Genomic DNA, 19529 nt, shown 5'->3' on the forward strand with positions numbered 1-19529 from the left:
ATGTATAGAAAAAAGCTTTAAGAAACCCAAACACTTGACTATAATTTAAAGAATAGACTCGAAAAGAAAAGATTTATTACAATTTCTACAGTAACTTAAAAGTAAAAACTTTATGAAAATAAATATTTTATTTTAAACTTGAAAAATTTATCACAAACGACAGTTTCATGTAACAGCAGTATAGCTCTCTAAAATGAAAGGAATGAAAAAAAGGGGTAGATGTTATTAAACCCAGAATGTGCCTAAATTAGAACTGCTTGACAAATGTATTAAAACAATTTTAATTATTAACATAGAATTATGTAATGCCTCAACTAGTTTGTAAGTGCAAAATAACATTTGATTTTGTACATAGTTGTTTTATCAATAGAACTTTTTTTTTCTAGATTCAAAAATTTAAAAATATGCGATACAAAGGCACATGCTATTTAAATTTAACAAAGAAATATAGAAGATAACATTCTCATTCACATCTCCAAACACAGAGGAACTTTATCATTTAAATAACTCAGCATTTAAATGTAAACTTAACTATTTGAATAGCTGCATTAAAACAAACATCTTCAAATAAAATCAAGCATTTACAATAACCAAAAGCATATTACTTGAGTCACAATATGCTAAGTTTGTGTAAGCACAAATAATTTTATGCAGTACATATATAAATATATTGCTAAACAAATATTATTATGGACTTGGCTTTTATTGCCCAAACTTAATGTGTGCACTATATGTAAGAAGTTCAATTATTAGCAGGTCAGGGCAGAATGGATTTGTCCAATCAATGAAATGGTAACATTAATAATAATAGAAAAAAAAATTATCCTTTCTGAATTTATTTTACAATCAAGCAATTTACACAATAATTCAATTATACAAAAGAAATATAAGGCAACATTTACATGTAAAAATACATGGAACACATTATTCCAAGAGTCAAACAGTTAGTCACAAATACATTTCTATTTAACAATGATAGTCACAAATACATTTCTATTTAACAATGATAGTCACAAATACATTTCTATTTAACAATGATAGTCACAAATACATTTCTATTTAACAATGATAGTCACAAATACATTTCTATTTAACAATGATAGTCACAAATACATTTCTATTTAACAATGATAGTCACAAATACATTTCTATTTAACAATGATAGTCACAAATACATTTCTATTTAACAATGATAGTCACAAATACATTTCTATTTAACAATGATAGTCATATATTATTGTCGTACAGCATTCATATGTATAAATATCCCAACATAGTAAAGTTCCCCTAGTAGACCTTGTGATCTAAAGGGCAGATGATGATTAGGCCATCTGTTCTTTGGCCAATGGTTAATGAGCAGGGTGTCATGGGGCCAGCACAACGACCAACCACCATTATTATCGCAAAATATTTACCAGCTATTAAAAACTAAGATAAAAACTTCAATAAAATTAAAACATGTTTAGTTAGGTAGATATATTTTAAACATTTTTATTTTACTGGAATCATGGGAAAAAAACACATCCACCAAATACACAAGTATAAATTGCATCTCAGTCTAAACCAGCGGTTCGCAACCTTTTAAGCTCAGCGACCCCTTTTTACAATATACCACTCTGCAGACAGAAAGACACTTAGAGTAGAAATTCAAAAGTACATAATTGGCAGCAGTACAGCAATATTGTTGTATATTTTATACTCCAAAAGTGGCATTGTTTCAATTACCAATTGATCTTAGTGCTTGAATTTTAAAGAGATTTGCTATCGTCTCTTCAGTAATTGTTCTGTCATGTGAGTGGACAATCTGAAGTGGAATAATAAAGTCAAGATTAGCAATCTAATGTCTATTTTTAGTTAGCATACTTTATTTACAAGATATTTACAAAATGTTAATTGCATTGATTAATTACACTTTTTGAAAGGACGTTTTAAATTTATTCTAATAAAGATTAGCTTTAAAAAGTAAACGCTACATATTAATTAAACAAAAAAGAAACTCAACATACAGTGCTGGCAACCTGTAAGAAATCCATCAGTTTTCTGTACAAAGCTACATCATTGCTGAAGGATGAAATAAACACAGACAAAAAATATGATGTTTATTGAACATTTTATCTCGTATTTAAAAAAAAATAATTATTTCTCAAGAAATGTACAACACACACAAAAGCAACGACCAAAAAAAAACAAAAGTATTTAAAAATTTGTTCTTAAAAACAATCTTATTTCTTTATTTTTTTAGATGACTTCTATTTGTTGAAGTTCTCACCTCTTTTGTTTACAAATCTGGTTGATTTGATCCACAATTTTGTTTGCCTGAAGTTTGAGTTCACTAGGATTCTCTTTCAAACTGAGCAGAAGTGAAGCAGAGTTCTGCATGAAATTCTCCACAACTATGTTTTGGTTCATACCTATAAAAAAAAATTTTTGTGTTCATAAGTATAAATTATATGGTATTAAAAAAATACAACTGAAATTAATAATGAATAAATACTATTGATTAAAAACTAAACCAACTACCTCACTGTTAAGTCAATGTTAGCCAGCAATCACAAAGAGAAATGGCTCAATCAATGGGCATCAGGGAGATCTATGTACGAGGAAATGACTACACCAAAAAAAAACTGGGTAGTATCAATTTCTTCCTCCACAAAGAGCAATATATAATCTAAGTACAGGACACACATCTTTACATCATCCTTTGTTCAATACCAAACAAAATTACTTCATAAACTTCATAAATCCTATTCACCCACTCTTATGAAACTGTAAATCATATCGTCTTTAAATGTCCCATTTTAATCCACCTTACTACTACCACTTCAGTCCAACAGAACCAACACTTTGTATGGCAGAGCTGAATAACTGAAGCAAACAGGACACTTTTTCCTTGGCATAGACTACAAAAGAACCTACAGCTTAGTAGCAAAAATCTGGCTAGAAGAAGAAGTGTCATCTCAAGAGTACATTAGACCAATACATCTGTTCTTGTTCTGATTATTGTCCAGTCACCTCCATTATCTGAATTTGATTATTTCTGTATCTTGCACAGTGAGCACTCTTCTTTTTAGAACTTTGTTTGAAACGTTAAGTAGCCAAAAGACTCTTAATAATAAAAATTAATTATGCTTAAGAAAGCTTTAATTACAGCAATGCAAAATAGTTATTTTAGGCGTAACTATGGGAAATTTTTACGTTTTTCAATCAAATCTTGATTAATATGCACCCTAAAAATGTAAAAAAGTATATTTTATAGAATTTTTTCAGAAAATTGAATATTCTATTCTAGTAAATAAATGAATAAACTATCTAAATACGTTTAATTCTAAAAATCCATTTTTGGGTCCAAAATGACTATTTTCAAAGGTAATCCTCCCCTTAAGAACATTTTAATCATGGCATTCACACAATCAATCTGTGCTGAGAAAGACCAAAGAATTAGCCAATATGTTTATGTGTAGGAATATATTTTTAGATCAAATAGCTAATTAGAAGTTTTTGTTTTAACACTCGATTTTTTGTCTCCACCAATTAATTGTCAGGAAAGACAACTCTAAACAAAACAAACAAGCAGAAGTACTCACCCAGCTGAGCTTCTTTTCTGCTTCTAGTTACTGGTTTACATTTTGTCCAAACCCTCCAGGCTGAATTACCTTTAAAAAAGGAAATCATATTTGGTACAATAGATTTCACTTCATTCAGAAGAATGATAATAATAATTTCATTTCTATAGTGTTGTCATTAAACATGTTGGCTTGAGGTGCTATGAATGCATTAAAAACCAAAAGCATGAGTGGTAGAATGGCAAGCTAATCTTAAGTGTAGAATAAAGTAGCTTGGCTGCATGATAGGACAGGAACAAACTGTTTGATTTTAATGATTTTGGTAGTAATATAGGTTTTCATATATAAAAAGAAATAATCTTATAGATTATAGATACTATACTACAGCTAAATTACCCACTTCTTAAGATAAAGATAGGGATAGGCTTGTAATTATTACTTTAAAAATATTACTAAACTAGCATTGCTCAGCAGTCTATATTGATAGTGAAAGAGATCATTTCATGCTTTCAGCTTTCTCAATGGGTTATGATCATATCATAGGAGGGTGGGGAGGAAGAAGAGGTATCTGGGTGAATGTTACTGTGATCATTTTTAAATGCATAAAAAAAACCCACCTTTTTCCCTCCGGGCTCAAGCCTCTGCAAGGGGACTAATTTAACTTATATCACCACAACTGTCAAGTAAGATTTCTTTCCTTTGTTCAATACCAAACAAAATAATTAATTACCAATATTTAATTAACTAATTGTTTTTTTGTTGTTTTTTTATTGATTCTACTGAATTTCCATTTCATTGGACCAATAAAAATTATCTATCTTTTGTCAGGTACAAGAAATAATTTTACAAAATTTCAACTTGATCATAGATTGGAAATAACATGCACAAACTTTTTACCAGACAGACAGATAGAAAGACAGAATGAGTTGATTTAAGTTTTGTAAAAACAGTATAAAAGGTAAATCAAAAGGCTCTATACTTATCAAATGTATTACTTAAAACAAAAATATACACGTTCTCATCTTGGTACCTTTCATGTCTGTAAAATATATTTGTACTTGGAATGGATACCCGTGTGCTAACAGTTCTGGATCATTAACATCTGAGAATTATAAAGGAAATTAATGTCACGCTTTTTGACTACTGATTATAAACACTTCGAAGAAAAAAATTGAAAATCATCACTATTTTTTTTTTAATAAAATTAAAATTAACAAAATGATCATAATTAAATTAAAAAAAACTCCTCAGTTTCTGACTTTACTCAAGAAGCAAAATGACGACTTCAAAAAAAAAAAATATAAGTTTTTTTTTTCTTTTTTTTATTAGTTAAAGACATAAGATAAAAATCACAATAAATATTCAAAGATTTGTCTGATACAACTACTGCCTGATTGTGAATTTACAAATATACCAAAGTAATGTATTTGTTTACAATAAAGCAAGTCTTTAAGTGTGCCTTTTATTTGCAATGATCACACATTATTTTTTTCTTTCTAGCCAGGTCATAATTTGTTTCTCATTAACTATTCATTTCTCTCTTTTATTTTTATATATTGTTATGGCAGGATTAGGAATTAATTATTTGTTTCGGAAATAGGGGACGTTTTTACTTAGTGACAATGACGTGACTATTAAAACAAGGATAGGGTTTTAGAGTCAGAACCAAATAGACATTGTAGAAATAAGTCACATTTTATGAAAACAGCTGACATTCAACAGTTCCCTTCTTTGTTATTAACTTTGTTAGATATTCAGTATCAGCGTCGACTAACTTCTATTGATTATTCGGCCTTTCGCCGGTGTTAGTGGATTCAATATTTTGTTGAAAAAATCGTTGAGTGTTACATCCATTTGGTTTGTTTGCATCCAACACAGTGGAAGCGCCTAACAATATAAATATTGTCTTTACTGTTGTTTTCTTTAATTTAAATTTTTAGTCTTAGTCTATTAACCTGATTTTACATTCTAGTATTTTATCTTTCAATTTTAATTGAGTGAGGCCCCCTGAATCTGGTGAACATTCTATTTATATTTAAAGTGAAACAAACAGTTTGGGAAAAAAAACAAAGCTAACAAGGATCAGACATATTTGGTAGCTTATCTGGTAACAAACCCATTGGGTATACTAGAAAGCTATACAGCTGTATCTGCTGACCTGAAGTTTGTGCACTGTCTGTATCTTCAGATCTGGGTGCAAAGCAAAAAGGAACTTTCTTGTCCATCTGTATATTGCCAATAAAATAATCCCAGGAACATTCTTTCATTGCCTCATCTAAAACTTGTATGTACCTGAATGCCAGAAAGCATAATACAGCTTATGAACATTGCACATCATACTCTATTAAATTAAGGGATGTAAAAAATTACTATGACAACTATAATTGCAGAAGTCAATTAATTTCTCACTAGAAGATTAATAATGCAAAAAAAAGGTTGCAAGGTGTTTTTTTTTTTAATTAAAGATTTAGTATACTGAAAACCCTAAATTATATACTACGAAATTTGGAAATAAATTGTTTGGCTTGAAATTACTTTTGCTAACATGTGTTTTTTATGTAGATATTCAGTAAAAATCAATAACCAGAAATGTGTTCTGAAATCTCTTAAAAACATATGCTTTGATATGAATGAAATGTAACATATAATCAGCTCCATCCATTATGAAATGTATCAGATAATCAGCTTCATCCATTATTAAATGAAACATATACTCAGTCCCATCCATTATGAAAATAAAAAACATTATCAGCTCAATCCATTATGAAATGTCCCATATTATAAGCTCTATCCATTATGAGCTTTAGAAATTAAAAGGGACTGATCTTCCTGTTGGCCACTCAATGCCACAGTAGAATTTCAGTTTCAGTGATCATAATTATACATTTCCACCTGATAATAAAAGCCTATAAAAATATAATTTTGTTTTGTTTTACATCTTTTGGATGTTCCTTCATATTTGAAGATGATTACATCCTAGACCAAACTTACTGCAGGGCTTAGAGCCACTGAAGGACATTCCAACACCAGGCAGCCATCCAATAATGGGGAAATAGAGTTAACTTACATGCTTTTATGAACCACAAACTTGATTAGGGCATTGGTCGCTATAGTTGCTCGACTTAATTCATCTTTTAGGCGACTACCTAGCTGTGTTGGTTTGATGAAATCCACCTAATTTGATCATAGCATAAAACATAAAGAAATAACAACGGAAAAGAAGTTATTTATGAAAAAATAATCATGAAAATGAGAAAATTATTTTTTAAGATAAGTGTTTACATTTTTTAAAAGTAAAAACTAAGAAAATCTTCATCACTAAATCAAAGTTCTTTTTAGCTAGGACAATACAAATGTTCTTTTATAAGAAAAAATGATTTCATTGACAAAAATTGTTTTTTGCTGACACAATTTTTAGTCTCAGAAGGTTATCAAGAAAACAGCATTATTTGTACTTGGAGAAAGCTTATATAAATTTAGCTAGCAAAGTTGTCCCTTAAAATTGTAGAAAAATGTTGGGTTTTAAATTAATAACTCAATCATCAGACTTTGTATGTCAAAGGTTATGAAATATGGCAGATTTGTGGTTATGAATATTGAATACATTTTTTCATGAATCTCATTTCACCTCTGCCACTGTGTCAGTGGGTACGGTGGCTGAGAGGTTAAGTGCTTGGCTTCTGAACCTGGGGGTCCTTGGTTCAAATCTAGGTGAAGACGGATTTTGTATTTCAGGATTTTTAGGGTGCTTTAATGGGTACCTGACTTTAGTTGGGGAAAGTAAAGGTGGTTGGCCGTTGTGTTGGCCACATGACACAAAACTCGTTAACCGTTGGCCAAAGAAACAGATAACCTTAACATCATCTGCCCTATAGATCCCAAGGTCTGACAGGGGAACATTTTACTTTACTAGTCCCCACTGGGGTGTAATTAATAATTAGCTATAAGGACCATGCAGCATCTCAATTTGTTAAGAAGAATTTCTGCATTTTACAGTCATAGATAGTAAAATTAACTTAAATTGTAGACATTTTTATGAGTTAAATTTAGAGTTATAGGAGTTGCCAGAAAAGAAAAGGGAAAACAAAGCAACTTTATATGTTCTATATGTTATATGTTCTGTTCTTTGCTACTTTGTATACTGAGAGCCGATGGCTTAAATATTTTATACCAATATGAAAAAGTGTGTAAAATAAATGTTCATACAATTCCACCGGTTTCTTCTGCTACAGGACCAAGTTTTTCCATTTTACACTCATCAAATGACAGGACAGAAATTGATGTTCTGAAAAGTAGTAAACAAAATAAAATTTCTTTTTTCTTTTCTTTTCTTATAAAATACAGAAATTACTTAAAAAAGAAAACACATGTCCCTAGGTCAATCTAGCCATGCATGTTAATCAATTATTTAAACTCTGCCAAGTTGTTGGTTTTCCTGGCTGACTTAGCGCTAGGGAAGAAGCTTAGGAGTATTTGTACAAATTTGTTCTAGCATATATGGAACAAGAGATGTGTCTTCTCAAAAAAATTATTATTCAATAACATTAACAGATCCTACTGAATGGATTTCATTTTAAAACTATTTTCTGTTAATGATTCATATGTTAAAGCTAACAATATTTCCTACCCTGAGTCTTTTCCTCTTTGGATTACGTTTTTGAAAAACGTAGCAATTTCTTGTGGTGGAGTGGAATCCAGATTGCCTATTCCAACATTTGAGACCCCATCGGTGCAGATGATAATTTTAGAACCTTTTGATCCAATGACCATTCCTTGTGCCACTACAAGTGCTGGACCAAGGGCTGTTTGACCATCACACTTTAACCTACAGAGATTTAAATTAAATTTTTAGATAACAGATTAACAGTTATTTAAATACAATTTTAAAATTCAAAACTGCACCCCCAAAACAGCAAAAAATTGATTTAACTTTATATCAGCCAGAAATACTGAGGCACATTTTTTAAAAGAAATTTCGATTCAAGAATCAAGAAATCAGGCTATTTACCATGGGATAGATGCTGCCCATTCACTATATTTGCAGGATGTTAAGATCTATGATCTTGTCAAATCAATTTAGTGTATTTTTCTTAAACTTATACAATCTGCGCAGCCACGGGAAATACTGCACTCCTCACAAATCTTCGGACTCGAAGACAAGCCTTATTATTATTATTATACAATCTTAGTTTAAATTGTTCTGGACTAAAATGTTGATAACCTTCATTAAATTAAAAAAGCCTGTTTATTTCTTTATATACCTCTTTATCTGTACTTATTGTTTTACTCTTGGTTTATTTTCTTTACTTAAAAAGTAACAGAAATAAAATTCTTATTTTTGACTTGAAATTTTAGAATGTCTCTTCCTACATAAATATTACATTCCACAAGACGGTGGGGGGTGGGGGAAGCCACCCTCTTCTTTTCATCTGCTAAAATCTTCAAAAAATTTATAGAAAATCCTTCAAAAATGTACAAGTGCATTTAATCTTTAAGAAAAATACATTTTATGATATTCAATTCAAGTAAATATAATCCCCAAAGAATTAAAACTCAATACAATATCACTTGTTCATTTTATGATTTCAAGACAGATACTTACGATCTAACACAAGTCTCAATACTGCGACATGTGTCAGAGAGGGAACCAAGGTCAGAGTTTTCTGTACCCAGCCTAAGCAGCTCATAGTAATCTGCAAGCTGGCCACCTTCAATTTTAATGGGCTCACCCCAGCCATCTTTATATAGAGTCACCTGAATAGAATAGACATTGTTCTATGTGTTACATTGCAATAATGGAATAGTTTCATATATATATATATATATATGCAATAAAAAACAAAATTTTTTTTTAATTATCAGAAAATATTTGGCATCTATCCTGAAAATGGTTCTATATTCCTCACATACTGACATCAGTGAAACTAAAAGAAAATAAAAAGCACCACAAACAAGCTTGCTGCTAAATGTGATTCATAACACTGAGTACATTTAATAAATGCCTGGTATCAACTTACAATATCTCCAAAGGTAATCAGACCAACTTTAGGCTGTGGCTTATTATCTCTCAGGCATTTCTCTTTGAGCTGCACCAGCTGGTCGATGATAGAAGCTTTCACAGCTTGGAGCCATGATACTTCAGTGATCCTCACATTGGGTTCAGCAGTGATGTTCATCCCTAGGATTTGACTCATTTCCTGCAAGTACGCTGTATGTTCACTAGTTACTATTTCTTGGAGTGTGGAGCTCATCTGAGCAATCTAATGACATAGTTCAGAAGAGTACATTTTTTAGAGAAAGGGTTAACTCAAGCTATAAACACAAAGCAGGAAGTATTTATGAAAATAAAAGGTTTTTATAGTTATTTATTGTTTGTTTCTAATTTTTCTCTCTACAAAGAATAAAAGGGACTAATTCAACTTATACCACCTTATTAGTCAAGCACAATCTGTTTCCCTTGTTCGAGATAACAAACAAAATAATTACCATTAGTTAATTAACTTATTGGTTAAATTTTTAAAAATGATTCTTGTTTGGTCAGGTAAAAGAAAGTAATTGTGCCAAATTTCAGCTTCATCCAAGATTGGGTGTATGAGAAATGATGTGTACAAACTTCTTTGCAGACAGACAGAGTGAGTTGATGTAAGCTTTATAATAAGTATTAATGATCCTGTTGGAACATTTTATTCTCTGCACAAGAATATTGAATAAAGACAAATATGCATCATAGCAATGTCACAATTCAGGCTAAAAGAAAACATTCTGATGTAGGAAGAAGAAAATGACTGTGACATAGCTAAAACATTTCTTTTTCCATTAAACTATAGAAGTTAATCTAGGCATATGATTTTTATTTTAAAAAAAAATATCCTGCTGCCACAGGCATTGATGCATCACAGCAAGATAATGATAATCCTGAACACTTACAATTTTAGTCCATTTTATCAATGGGCTATGTTTAGCCCTAAGTAGATCTTCAATTGTATCTCTATTAAAGCTTTTTGTTCTATGAAATATTAAAGCTCTAACAAATTGAAGAATCAGACTTAATAAACATATAATACTTTTGCTCTAAGAACCTCAAAAGTTTAAATATATATATTATGCCATAATCATATCATATTATAAGAGGCATGGTGGCCGAGTGGTAAAGTGCTTGGCTTCTGAAGTTCGAATCCTGGGATTTTTAATTTCTGGATCTTTAGGGTGCCTCTGAGTCCACCCAACTTTAATGTGTACCTGACATTAGTTTGGGAAAAGTAAAGGTAGTTGGTCATTGTGCTGACCACATGACACCCTCATTAACATTTACATTATCTAACCTGAAGACAGCATGGTCTGAAAGGGTGAACTAAATCATATCATAGGTAAGATCATACCTGTAATGTTCTGCCCATACTTCCAGAAACGTCAACAACAAAAATAATAGTCTGGGTTGATTCAGAAATATCCATGGATGGGACCTGACCATCATGAGCATACAAGACATCTTGGACTTTGACTTCAGGCCATTTACTGGGTTTATTCTCAGTGCCACAAAATTTGCATTTCCATGGCTTAGAATAAAAAAAAAATATGCATACATTGAAAGTGGTTAGTTTTTTATAGAAAAATTATGTAAATTTAATTATACTTTTTTTTTTGTTTTAGCTAGTAATGAAATTAATTAATATGTTCACAGTTTAAAACACATGACCAGGAAAACATAAATATTTAATGTTTGACTAATAGACTTAATCACTAACTGCACTTTATGACAGTATGTGATGTAATTTATATCTATTTTAGCATTATTTGATATGGTAGTTTACATCTCTGTTTTAGCATTATGTAATACATTAGTTATTATCTTTTTAGAATTATGTGTTGCATTATATGTTTCAGTTAATGTCTGTTTTAGCAATTTGGCACATATTAGTTTATGTCTGATTTTGTAGTAGATTTTAGCATTATTCTTATGACATTATCTGTTGTAATTTATATCTATTTTAGCATTATGTAATGCATTAGTTATTATCTGTTTTTGGCATTATTTGATGCATAAGTTTATGTCTGATTTAGCATTACATAATGTTTCAGTTAATGTCTGTTTTAGCAATTAGGGACATATTAGTTTATGTCTACTTTAGGCATTACACAATATAGTAGATTTTAGCATTATGTAATGTGGTAGTTTACGCATATTTTAGCAATAGTAATTTATAAAATTTTAGCATTGTGTGACGTGCTACATTACCTCTCCATCATGACACTTATCTATATCCGAAAAGAAAGCGCCACACTTAGGGTTGTCACATCTGATGGGATCTGCCAATATAGTTGCTTCAGGAGGTTCTTTCAATGATGACATTGTCAGACTAATTGTGTTTGTATTAACTTTGGTTTTGGTTGGCTTTTTAGCCTGGAAATAAGGTTTAAAAAAAGGAATAAAGAATGTGTGATTATTTTGTTTATAATTTCACAATTACATTCCCCTGTATTCAACACCAATCCTCCAGTTGTTCTTCTTCATGGTCAATCTGCCAGTACAGAACCACAACCTTGTCAAGTATTGTAGTCAATACTAGAGTAAAAGTAAAGTTCCCTTTTCAGACCCAGTGGTCTATAGGGCAGATGATGTAAAGGTCATCTGTTTCTGTGGCCTACGGTTAAGGAGGAGGCCATGTGGCCAGTACAACAACCAACCACCTTTACTTTTACCCAACTAATGTCAGGTACCCATTAGAGCTGGGTGGACTCAGAGGCATCCGAAGATCCTGAAATTAAAAATCCCAGTTTTCACAGGATTCGGACCCCGGTACAGAAGCCAAGCACGTTACCGTTCAGCCACAGTGCCTCATTTGGTCAGTACTGCAAAGCATATAAACCCACCACAAAGAAAATCTTGAACATTCTAAGAATATTAAAACAAATAATTGTTCACTTCTTAAACAAAAAAAAAGGAACTCAGTAAAATGTAGAGAAAGAACTGCAAAACATTTTAGTAACTGAGAAATAAAAAGATTTTCTGATACAGGGGTTGTGTGGTATGGGCTCTGGACTGTCTTTTAGATTCAAACATTTCCTGACATTTTGCAGGAGGTTGGGCTAGAATGTAACAAATGAAAAATTGTCATGAAACTATCAAAAAATCAAACAAAGCATTAGGGTTTATTAAAAGAAATTTCTATAAATCAAATAAGAACATAAAACTAAAATGTTATTTAACATTGGTTAGGCCAATAATACAATATATATGCATCAACTGTTTGGGACCCCTCAACTCAAGAAAATATTAAGAATCTGGAACAGACTCAAAATAGAGCAGTGAGAATATTTACATTTGACTAGAACACCTTTAGTAAAATTTCCTAAATTTAGAAAGCCTTCATGAGAGAAGACTCAAAAGTAAAGTAGCAATTATACATAAAAAACTGAACCATAATCTTCAAATACAAAAACAAAATGTAATAAAATACTTAGAAAGACACAAAGATAAAGGCACATTCCTCGTTCCATATGCTAGGACAAATTTGTACAAATGCTTCTTCTTCCCTAGTGCTATTGGAGCATGGAATGGGTTGCCTGAGCCAGCCATGAAAAATAAAAATAAAAGACAGAGATTTAGAAAGCACTGCTAGACCAAAGTAAAAACTCAGGATGTTTGGACCACAAGGCCCTCACCAGCCAAAGAAAAATTAAAAACATTAAATAAGTGTTGTAATGTTTAGTTCTTGTGACTCTAACCTCTTCTGCTGCAAATGTTACAGGAGTGTCATCTTCATTGTCTTCTGACTCCATTATCTCACACTCAAATCCATAAACATGTCCAACTGATGCCCCATGCGAGGCCCCATAGTTGTAATCTACTGTAGAATAAATGGATTGTGGTTAAATGAACAGTAACATTTTGTTTTATTCTATATCACTTTGTTATTATGGTGTATTATTGTCTAGCAATGTCACTGTCTTAATTGGCACCTATTGAATGCTGTAGCACACTCAAATTTGTGGACATTCATTTGAAAGAAGTTTCTTTGCTGTCCTTAGAAGGTCAAAAGATTAAACACATTTCTAAATTTAAAACTCCTTGCCTTCACTGAAATTAGAAATAGAAGCTCGAGAAAATCTTTTTTCACCTGCAAAGAAACTTAAGCAACTTAAGGCACCACACCACAAAACAAAATTAATTAATTTCTAATTGATTAAAATTTTTGTTATTGATTCATGTGTTTTCATTGACAATGAATAATTGTGCAAGGTTTCAAATCTGAGAATGGGAAGTGGGAGAAATGAGATGTAAAAGAAAGCTGTTAATAATGCTAATTTTAGTTAGTGCTAAATCAATGCAATGTTTGAACAGGTAAGTTGATATTACTAGTTTGGTATTTAACATAAATTTTCATATACTAGCAATGGTAATACATATTCTAATGCAGGATAGATTATGATTAAATTTTTCTATTAAATGCAAAAAAAAAGGCACAGTGCTTAAATCAGCAAATGAAGATTTTTTTCATACAACTCTTAAACAAAGATTAGCTCAAAGTTGATTAAACCACAGCTAAATTTCTCTTATCCGCTATAATGTTATTTGATGTATTCATTGACTTTTAATGTGCCATACTATAATATCTTTCTCATGCTAACTATGAGCTTCTTGGAGTTTATATCTTAGTTACAATTGAATATAGGCTGTTACACTGTGAAATGCTTAGTTGCTACTCTTAGAATTTAATATACCCAGTGCCCTAGTTATATTTCTACATTAGAAAAATGAATTGTGCTTTTCCTTCTTATACTTTTGTACTAGATTTATTTATTTATTTAATCTGAAAAAAAACAAAGCTGATTTTTAAAGTAAAGCATATATATTGATACAATCTTCTCTAACAGGCCTTCTGTTAACACTGCTAAACACACAGCACATCTAACACAAGAACTTGACAACAAGAATTTCAAGTAACAATGTGGCGGTTTAATGACAAATACTTCATCAACAGCCAATACAACACAATTGGCTTCACTAACTTCAAATGCTTTAACACAGTAGAACTGCCTACTAAACACTACAAGTCTCTATTTCTACTCCTGGACTTGTACAGCTACATTTTTGAGGACTCACAGGGTACCACACTGTCCTTACTGCCTTGCTGTCCTGGACTCAACTGTCCTTTCTAACACAGTCTCTGGTCCGTGAAGGCTTTTGATCACATGACCATAACATGGGTCATATTTGCATGTATTAGCAGTACTGTCCCTAGTCTATCGACAGCCATTGACCTGTGTGATTGGCCTGAGTCGTGTGTGTCAGTAGACCGCACACACATTAACCTTTCAGTCCACCACTGGAGTTACTACAATATTTTATGAAAAGTTCTAAGATACATCTACAAAAAAACAAAACATTCCCCTATTACAGATGTTAGTTTGTTTTTTATGTTTCAGATGTTCCTTTAGATTTGAGGATAATCTATTCCTAGTCCAAACCTCCCACAGGATGATGGGGGATAGCAGTGGGCAGTGCCTGAGACCATGGCAATGAGACAACCGAACGAGAGTCCAGCGCATATCCCATGACCAGAAAGCCATTCAATCTTGTTTGTTGATTCCTAATATGTTTTAATTTGTTTATCAGTTAGCCCCCTTCAGGTGTATGAGGATATGGATAAATACTAAATCAAATGATAAAATATCAGCAAATAAATGTTATATAGGGCCTTCTTATTTTTTAAAATATACCTAAATTTAAAAAATAATGAGCATGTCCATTTCCTACCTGGATCAATTTCTTCTTCTTCTTGCTCTGCCTGATAATCATCCTCATCATCACCACCTACCAAAATAAAATTAGATCCAAATTCCATAATCAGAACCTAGAGCTGAAACAAAAAAATGCAAGTTCAATGTAGAGAAGAGTCTCATCACTAGACATTTAATTATATCAAGATTTTATACAAAATGTTATAAGAATTTAGGTAGATTCTAGTTAGTACAAATCTGTTTTTACATTTCTATTTCAAAGGCATATATAGTCATTTGTAAATTATATTTACTAAACCCTATAAATCAATTTTTATAAGTACTAATAATATTATATTATATAGGCCTATATATAAATAAATATATATATATCTCAGTAAACACAACTCTGCCCGAGTCGGGTGTCGAACCTCGAGCCCCCTTCTAGGTAGCCAAGCCAAGTTCAAGCGCACTTGGCCTTTCGACCACACTTCCCACTAAATATATTTATATGTACACAAAAATTATAGATTATGAAGCTTTAAAGAAATACATGCATATGTTAAATATGCAATGACTGCAAGGTGTAATATTAACTTATCAGAAATTGTATGGTATATACTATATTACTATATTTTTATATATATATATATATATATATATATATATATATATGACTTTGCAAAGCCCCGGACCATGGCACCCCAATATCAACACTGTCATCATGGCTTCACATAACATTAAACAATGCTATTGCACCCCTGTAATAATGCATTGGTGGGTACCGAGTCACATAGGTGTGACTGGCAACACAATTGCAGACTCTTTGGCCCACCAGGGAGGGCAAATTCCACCCACTGATCAGGCTGTAAGCTTTCATCAAGCCCTGGCTATAATACAAAAAACAGAAATGGAAAAGTGGTTTGAGTGCTGGGACAAGTCCCAAAAAGCCAGTGGAGTCTGGGAGCGCATGAGGCGCCCTGACCGCACTTCCCCGTGGTGGAGGCTGTCCAGGCCTGAGCAAGCTATAATAACACAGTGAAGGACAGGCCACTGTCCTGTTGGCTCATATTTCTCGCGGCTATGGCCAAATTTTGATTCACGGTGCCCCCGCTGTGAGGAAGAAGAGGAAACCATGCCTCATATTCTGTTTGACTGCCCCAGACTTGCTGATCTCCGTCTCGACAGGTCTGGGAAACCCAAAATTCTCGACCTGTATGGCGACATTTATGCACTACGCAAGACAGCAGGGTTTCTTTCCAGGGCTTTTGCAAGAGAGGATTTGAGCCTCTCAAGCCCTCACTCTAATGGAGTTTGATGATGATGATGACTATATATTCTTGATGTAATGAGTAGATCTAGTAGTAGCATGATCATAGTCATAGGTACCCTAATTTCATTAATCATTAATATCTATAGTTACACTATAATATAATAAATCTATATAGTCTATACTAGTATAGACTATAGTGTCACTCTATACTTTTATTGTATAGAAAACTCTAGATTAGTCTAGGCACTACTACTGTACTAGTAGTACTAGATCTAGTAGTAGATCTAGAATCTAGATTCTACAACTAAAAATCTCATTAGATTATTAGATCTACTAATTACCTAACTAATAATACTAGCTAGATCTTCTAGGCCTACAATGATTCTAAAATTTACCTAGAATCTAGAACTAGTAGAAGAAGTGTAAGTAGAGTCACAGATCTAGTCTAGCTAGATTTAGATCTATAAATTCTAGATTTCTAACTGTTTAACTGTAAAATTCTCTTTTGCTAAATAGTAATAGTAATACTGTAATAGAGTCTATTTCAAAATTTATAATAAACATATCGAAAAGTTCCAGCAGAATGCAGAATGGGAATTCCTAGAATACAGATACAAGTTTGTATTTATATTTAGATCTATGTATGTTGGAAATACCCAAACTATTTTACTCTTTTACAATACTACAATTATAAATACTCAATATACTAGATTCTAGATCTACTTATTCATTAATTTTTATTCAAGTCAGAACTTCACGGAGGAACCTTGACCAACCTGGACGCTGATCTCAAAAAAAAGAATGCCAATCTATATCTAGTCTAGATCTAGATATCACTGAGAAAAGAATTACTAGATCTAGAATAATCTAGATCCTACTAGACTTTATAACAATATAGAGTATAGATCTATAGATAGATTCGGGAATTTCCGAATGTAAAGCTTTTCTGACTGAAGCTTAATCGTGATAAACTAGGTTCTGTGCACATAAGAAGATGTATATGACAGGGTGACTCACTATCTCCACTCTGGTTCTTTCTAGCGATTAATCCTCTATCTACATTACTCCAAGACTCTACAAACGGTTTTAGGGTTGACACTAAATGTACAAAATGTGTGTCCCACTTATTATACATGGATGATCTAAATTTAAGCTATATGCAGAAACCGAGCAAAAATTACACACCTTAATCAAAACGGTAAAATGCTTTAGTGACGATATCTGTATGTCTTTTGGCCTTAATAAGTGTGGCATCATAAGCATTAAAAAGGGCAAGGCAACGAACACCAACATTGAATTTGAAGGCATCGAGGAATTGAACTCCGCCTCTATTTATAAATATCTTGGAATAAACCAGAATGCCAAGATAAACCATAAGAAATTAAAAGAGGACTTTCTTGGTAAATATAGGCAAAGAGTTAATAAAATCCTCAACACCAAACTGTCTGGCAGTAATCTCATCACTGCAATAAACAGCTGAGCCGTCCCAGTGCTCCTTTACACGTTCGGTGTGATCAAATGGACTGACACCGACCTACATGACATTGACAGACTCACTAGAAAATTACTAACCAAGTTTTGATGCCTACACCCCTAGTCCTCCACCATAAGGTTATACCTGCCCAGGAAGGATGGGGGTCGTGGATTGCAGAACATCTTCAAATTGTGTAAGATGCAAGTTTTAAAAATATGATCAAAACTGCTCGCCTCCAGCAACAAATTAGTTTCCTTCCTACGGAAATACGACTCCGATGCAACCCCTCTGAACCTACACAATGCTGATGTCAATGTCGGTTTGGACGACGTAGGGCATGAGATTCGCCAATGGGAAGAAAAAACACTGCACGGAAAATTTCCGGCTTCATTACATGGGGACAACATCGACAAGGCTGCTTCCTTAATATGGCTCAAAGCAGGTCATCTCTACCCTGAAACAGAAGGCTTTGTTACAGCAATACAGGACAGAGTAATCAGGACAAAAAATTACGAGAAGCATATCTTGAAACTCAATGTTGTCGACAAATGCCGAAAATGTGGAAATGTGGGCGAGTCGATTGAACACATTATGGCAGGATGTCCAGCCCTATCAGAATCAGCCTACCTAGGTCGCCATAACCAAGTTGCAAAGTTAATACACCAACACCTGGCTTTGACGTACAAATTGATCGGTAAGGACACTCCCCCTTATTATAAATACTCTCCGCAAGAGGTTCTCGAGTCTACTGAACATCCGCTGTACTGGGACAGGCCTATTCTGACCGACAAAACGGTAGATTTCAATCGCCCGGATCTGCTGTTCATCGAAAAAAAAAAAAAGAAAAAAACCTCTACCATTATCGATATCGCCGTACCACTGTCTCATAATTTAAGAAAAACTGAGATAGAAAAACAAAGAAAATATGGGAACCTAGGCTTGGAGATTAAGCGTCTATGGAAATTGTCCAAAATAACAATATACCCCATTGTTATATCAACCGAGGGGATAATAACAACTGACCTCACAGACACCTTCAAAGCCCTTAACATTCCTAGGAACATCTTCGTTGCCTGTCAGAGGGCGGTACTGCTGCAGACCTGCCACATCACCAGAAAATTCCTCAGTGGAAACTGTTAAAGGGACTACGATGAATTTTGTTTCTCTTTAGCGAAACTCGACCCTGGCAGCACCAGAGAATGACTACTCGTTCATTTCTAACATAATAATAATAAGGCTTGTCTTCGAGTCCGAAGATTAGTGAGGAATGCAGTATTTCCCATGGCTGCGCAGCCCCAGCTGTGACCTACATATTTTGCCACATACAGGGCAAGCATAACCATTGTCCGCAGGTGGTCAATTTAGATTTTCGTTTCGCCGTCTGCGTTTGTTCTCGGCAGCAATTTTCTTTTGGTCTCAAATGTGTATCCCTCGGCCATCGTGAGTGACCTTCAGCTGTCTCGTTCTGAGGCCAAATACAACCAGGTGCTTTCTTCTA

The 19529-nt window shown here is 32.9% G+C and overlaps 1 protein-coding gene across 2 annotated transcripts; it reads right to left on the bottom strand.

Annotated features, from left to right (window-relative positions):
- Positions 1-109: 109 nt before the first annotated feature.
- Positions 110-17133, bottom strand: LOC106064940 (circularly permutated Ras protein 1-like). Of its 2 annotated transcripts, none has more exons than XM_056009760.1 (16): positions 16970-17133; positions 15322-15425; positions 13290-13408; positions 11800-11964; positions 10943-11119; positions 9581-9823; positions 9166-9317; positions 8191-8388; positions 7770-7848; positions 6631-6737; positions 5722-5855; positions 4594-4665; positions 3585-3653; positions 2270-2411; positions 2007-2061; positions 110-1804 (listed from the first exon to the last, which is right to left on the bottom strand). In XM_056009760.1, the coding sequence occupies exons 2-16, from the start codon at positions 15407-15409 to the stop codon at positions 1718-1720; spliced, it is 1887 nt and encodes a 628-aa protein (XP_055865735.1). In that variant the 5' UTR covers positions 15410-15425; positions 16970-17133; the 3' UTR covers positions 110-1717. The 2 variants fall into 2 exon arrangements, with proteins under 2 accessions (XP_055865735.1, XP_055865734.1); XM_056009759.1 differs by having other exon boundaries at positions 13290-13411.
- Between the last annotated feature and the right edge of the window lie 2396 nt (positions 17134-19529).

This window comes from Biomphalaria glabrata, chromosome 14, assembly GCF_947242115.1.
Source record: "Biomphalaria glabrata chromosome 14, xgBioGlab47.1, whole genome shotgun sequence".
Taxonomy (NCBI): Eukaryota; Metazoa; Mollusca; class Gastropoda; family Planorbidae; genus Biomphalaria; species Biomphalaria glabrata.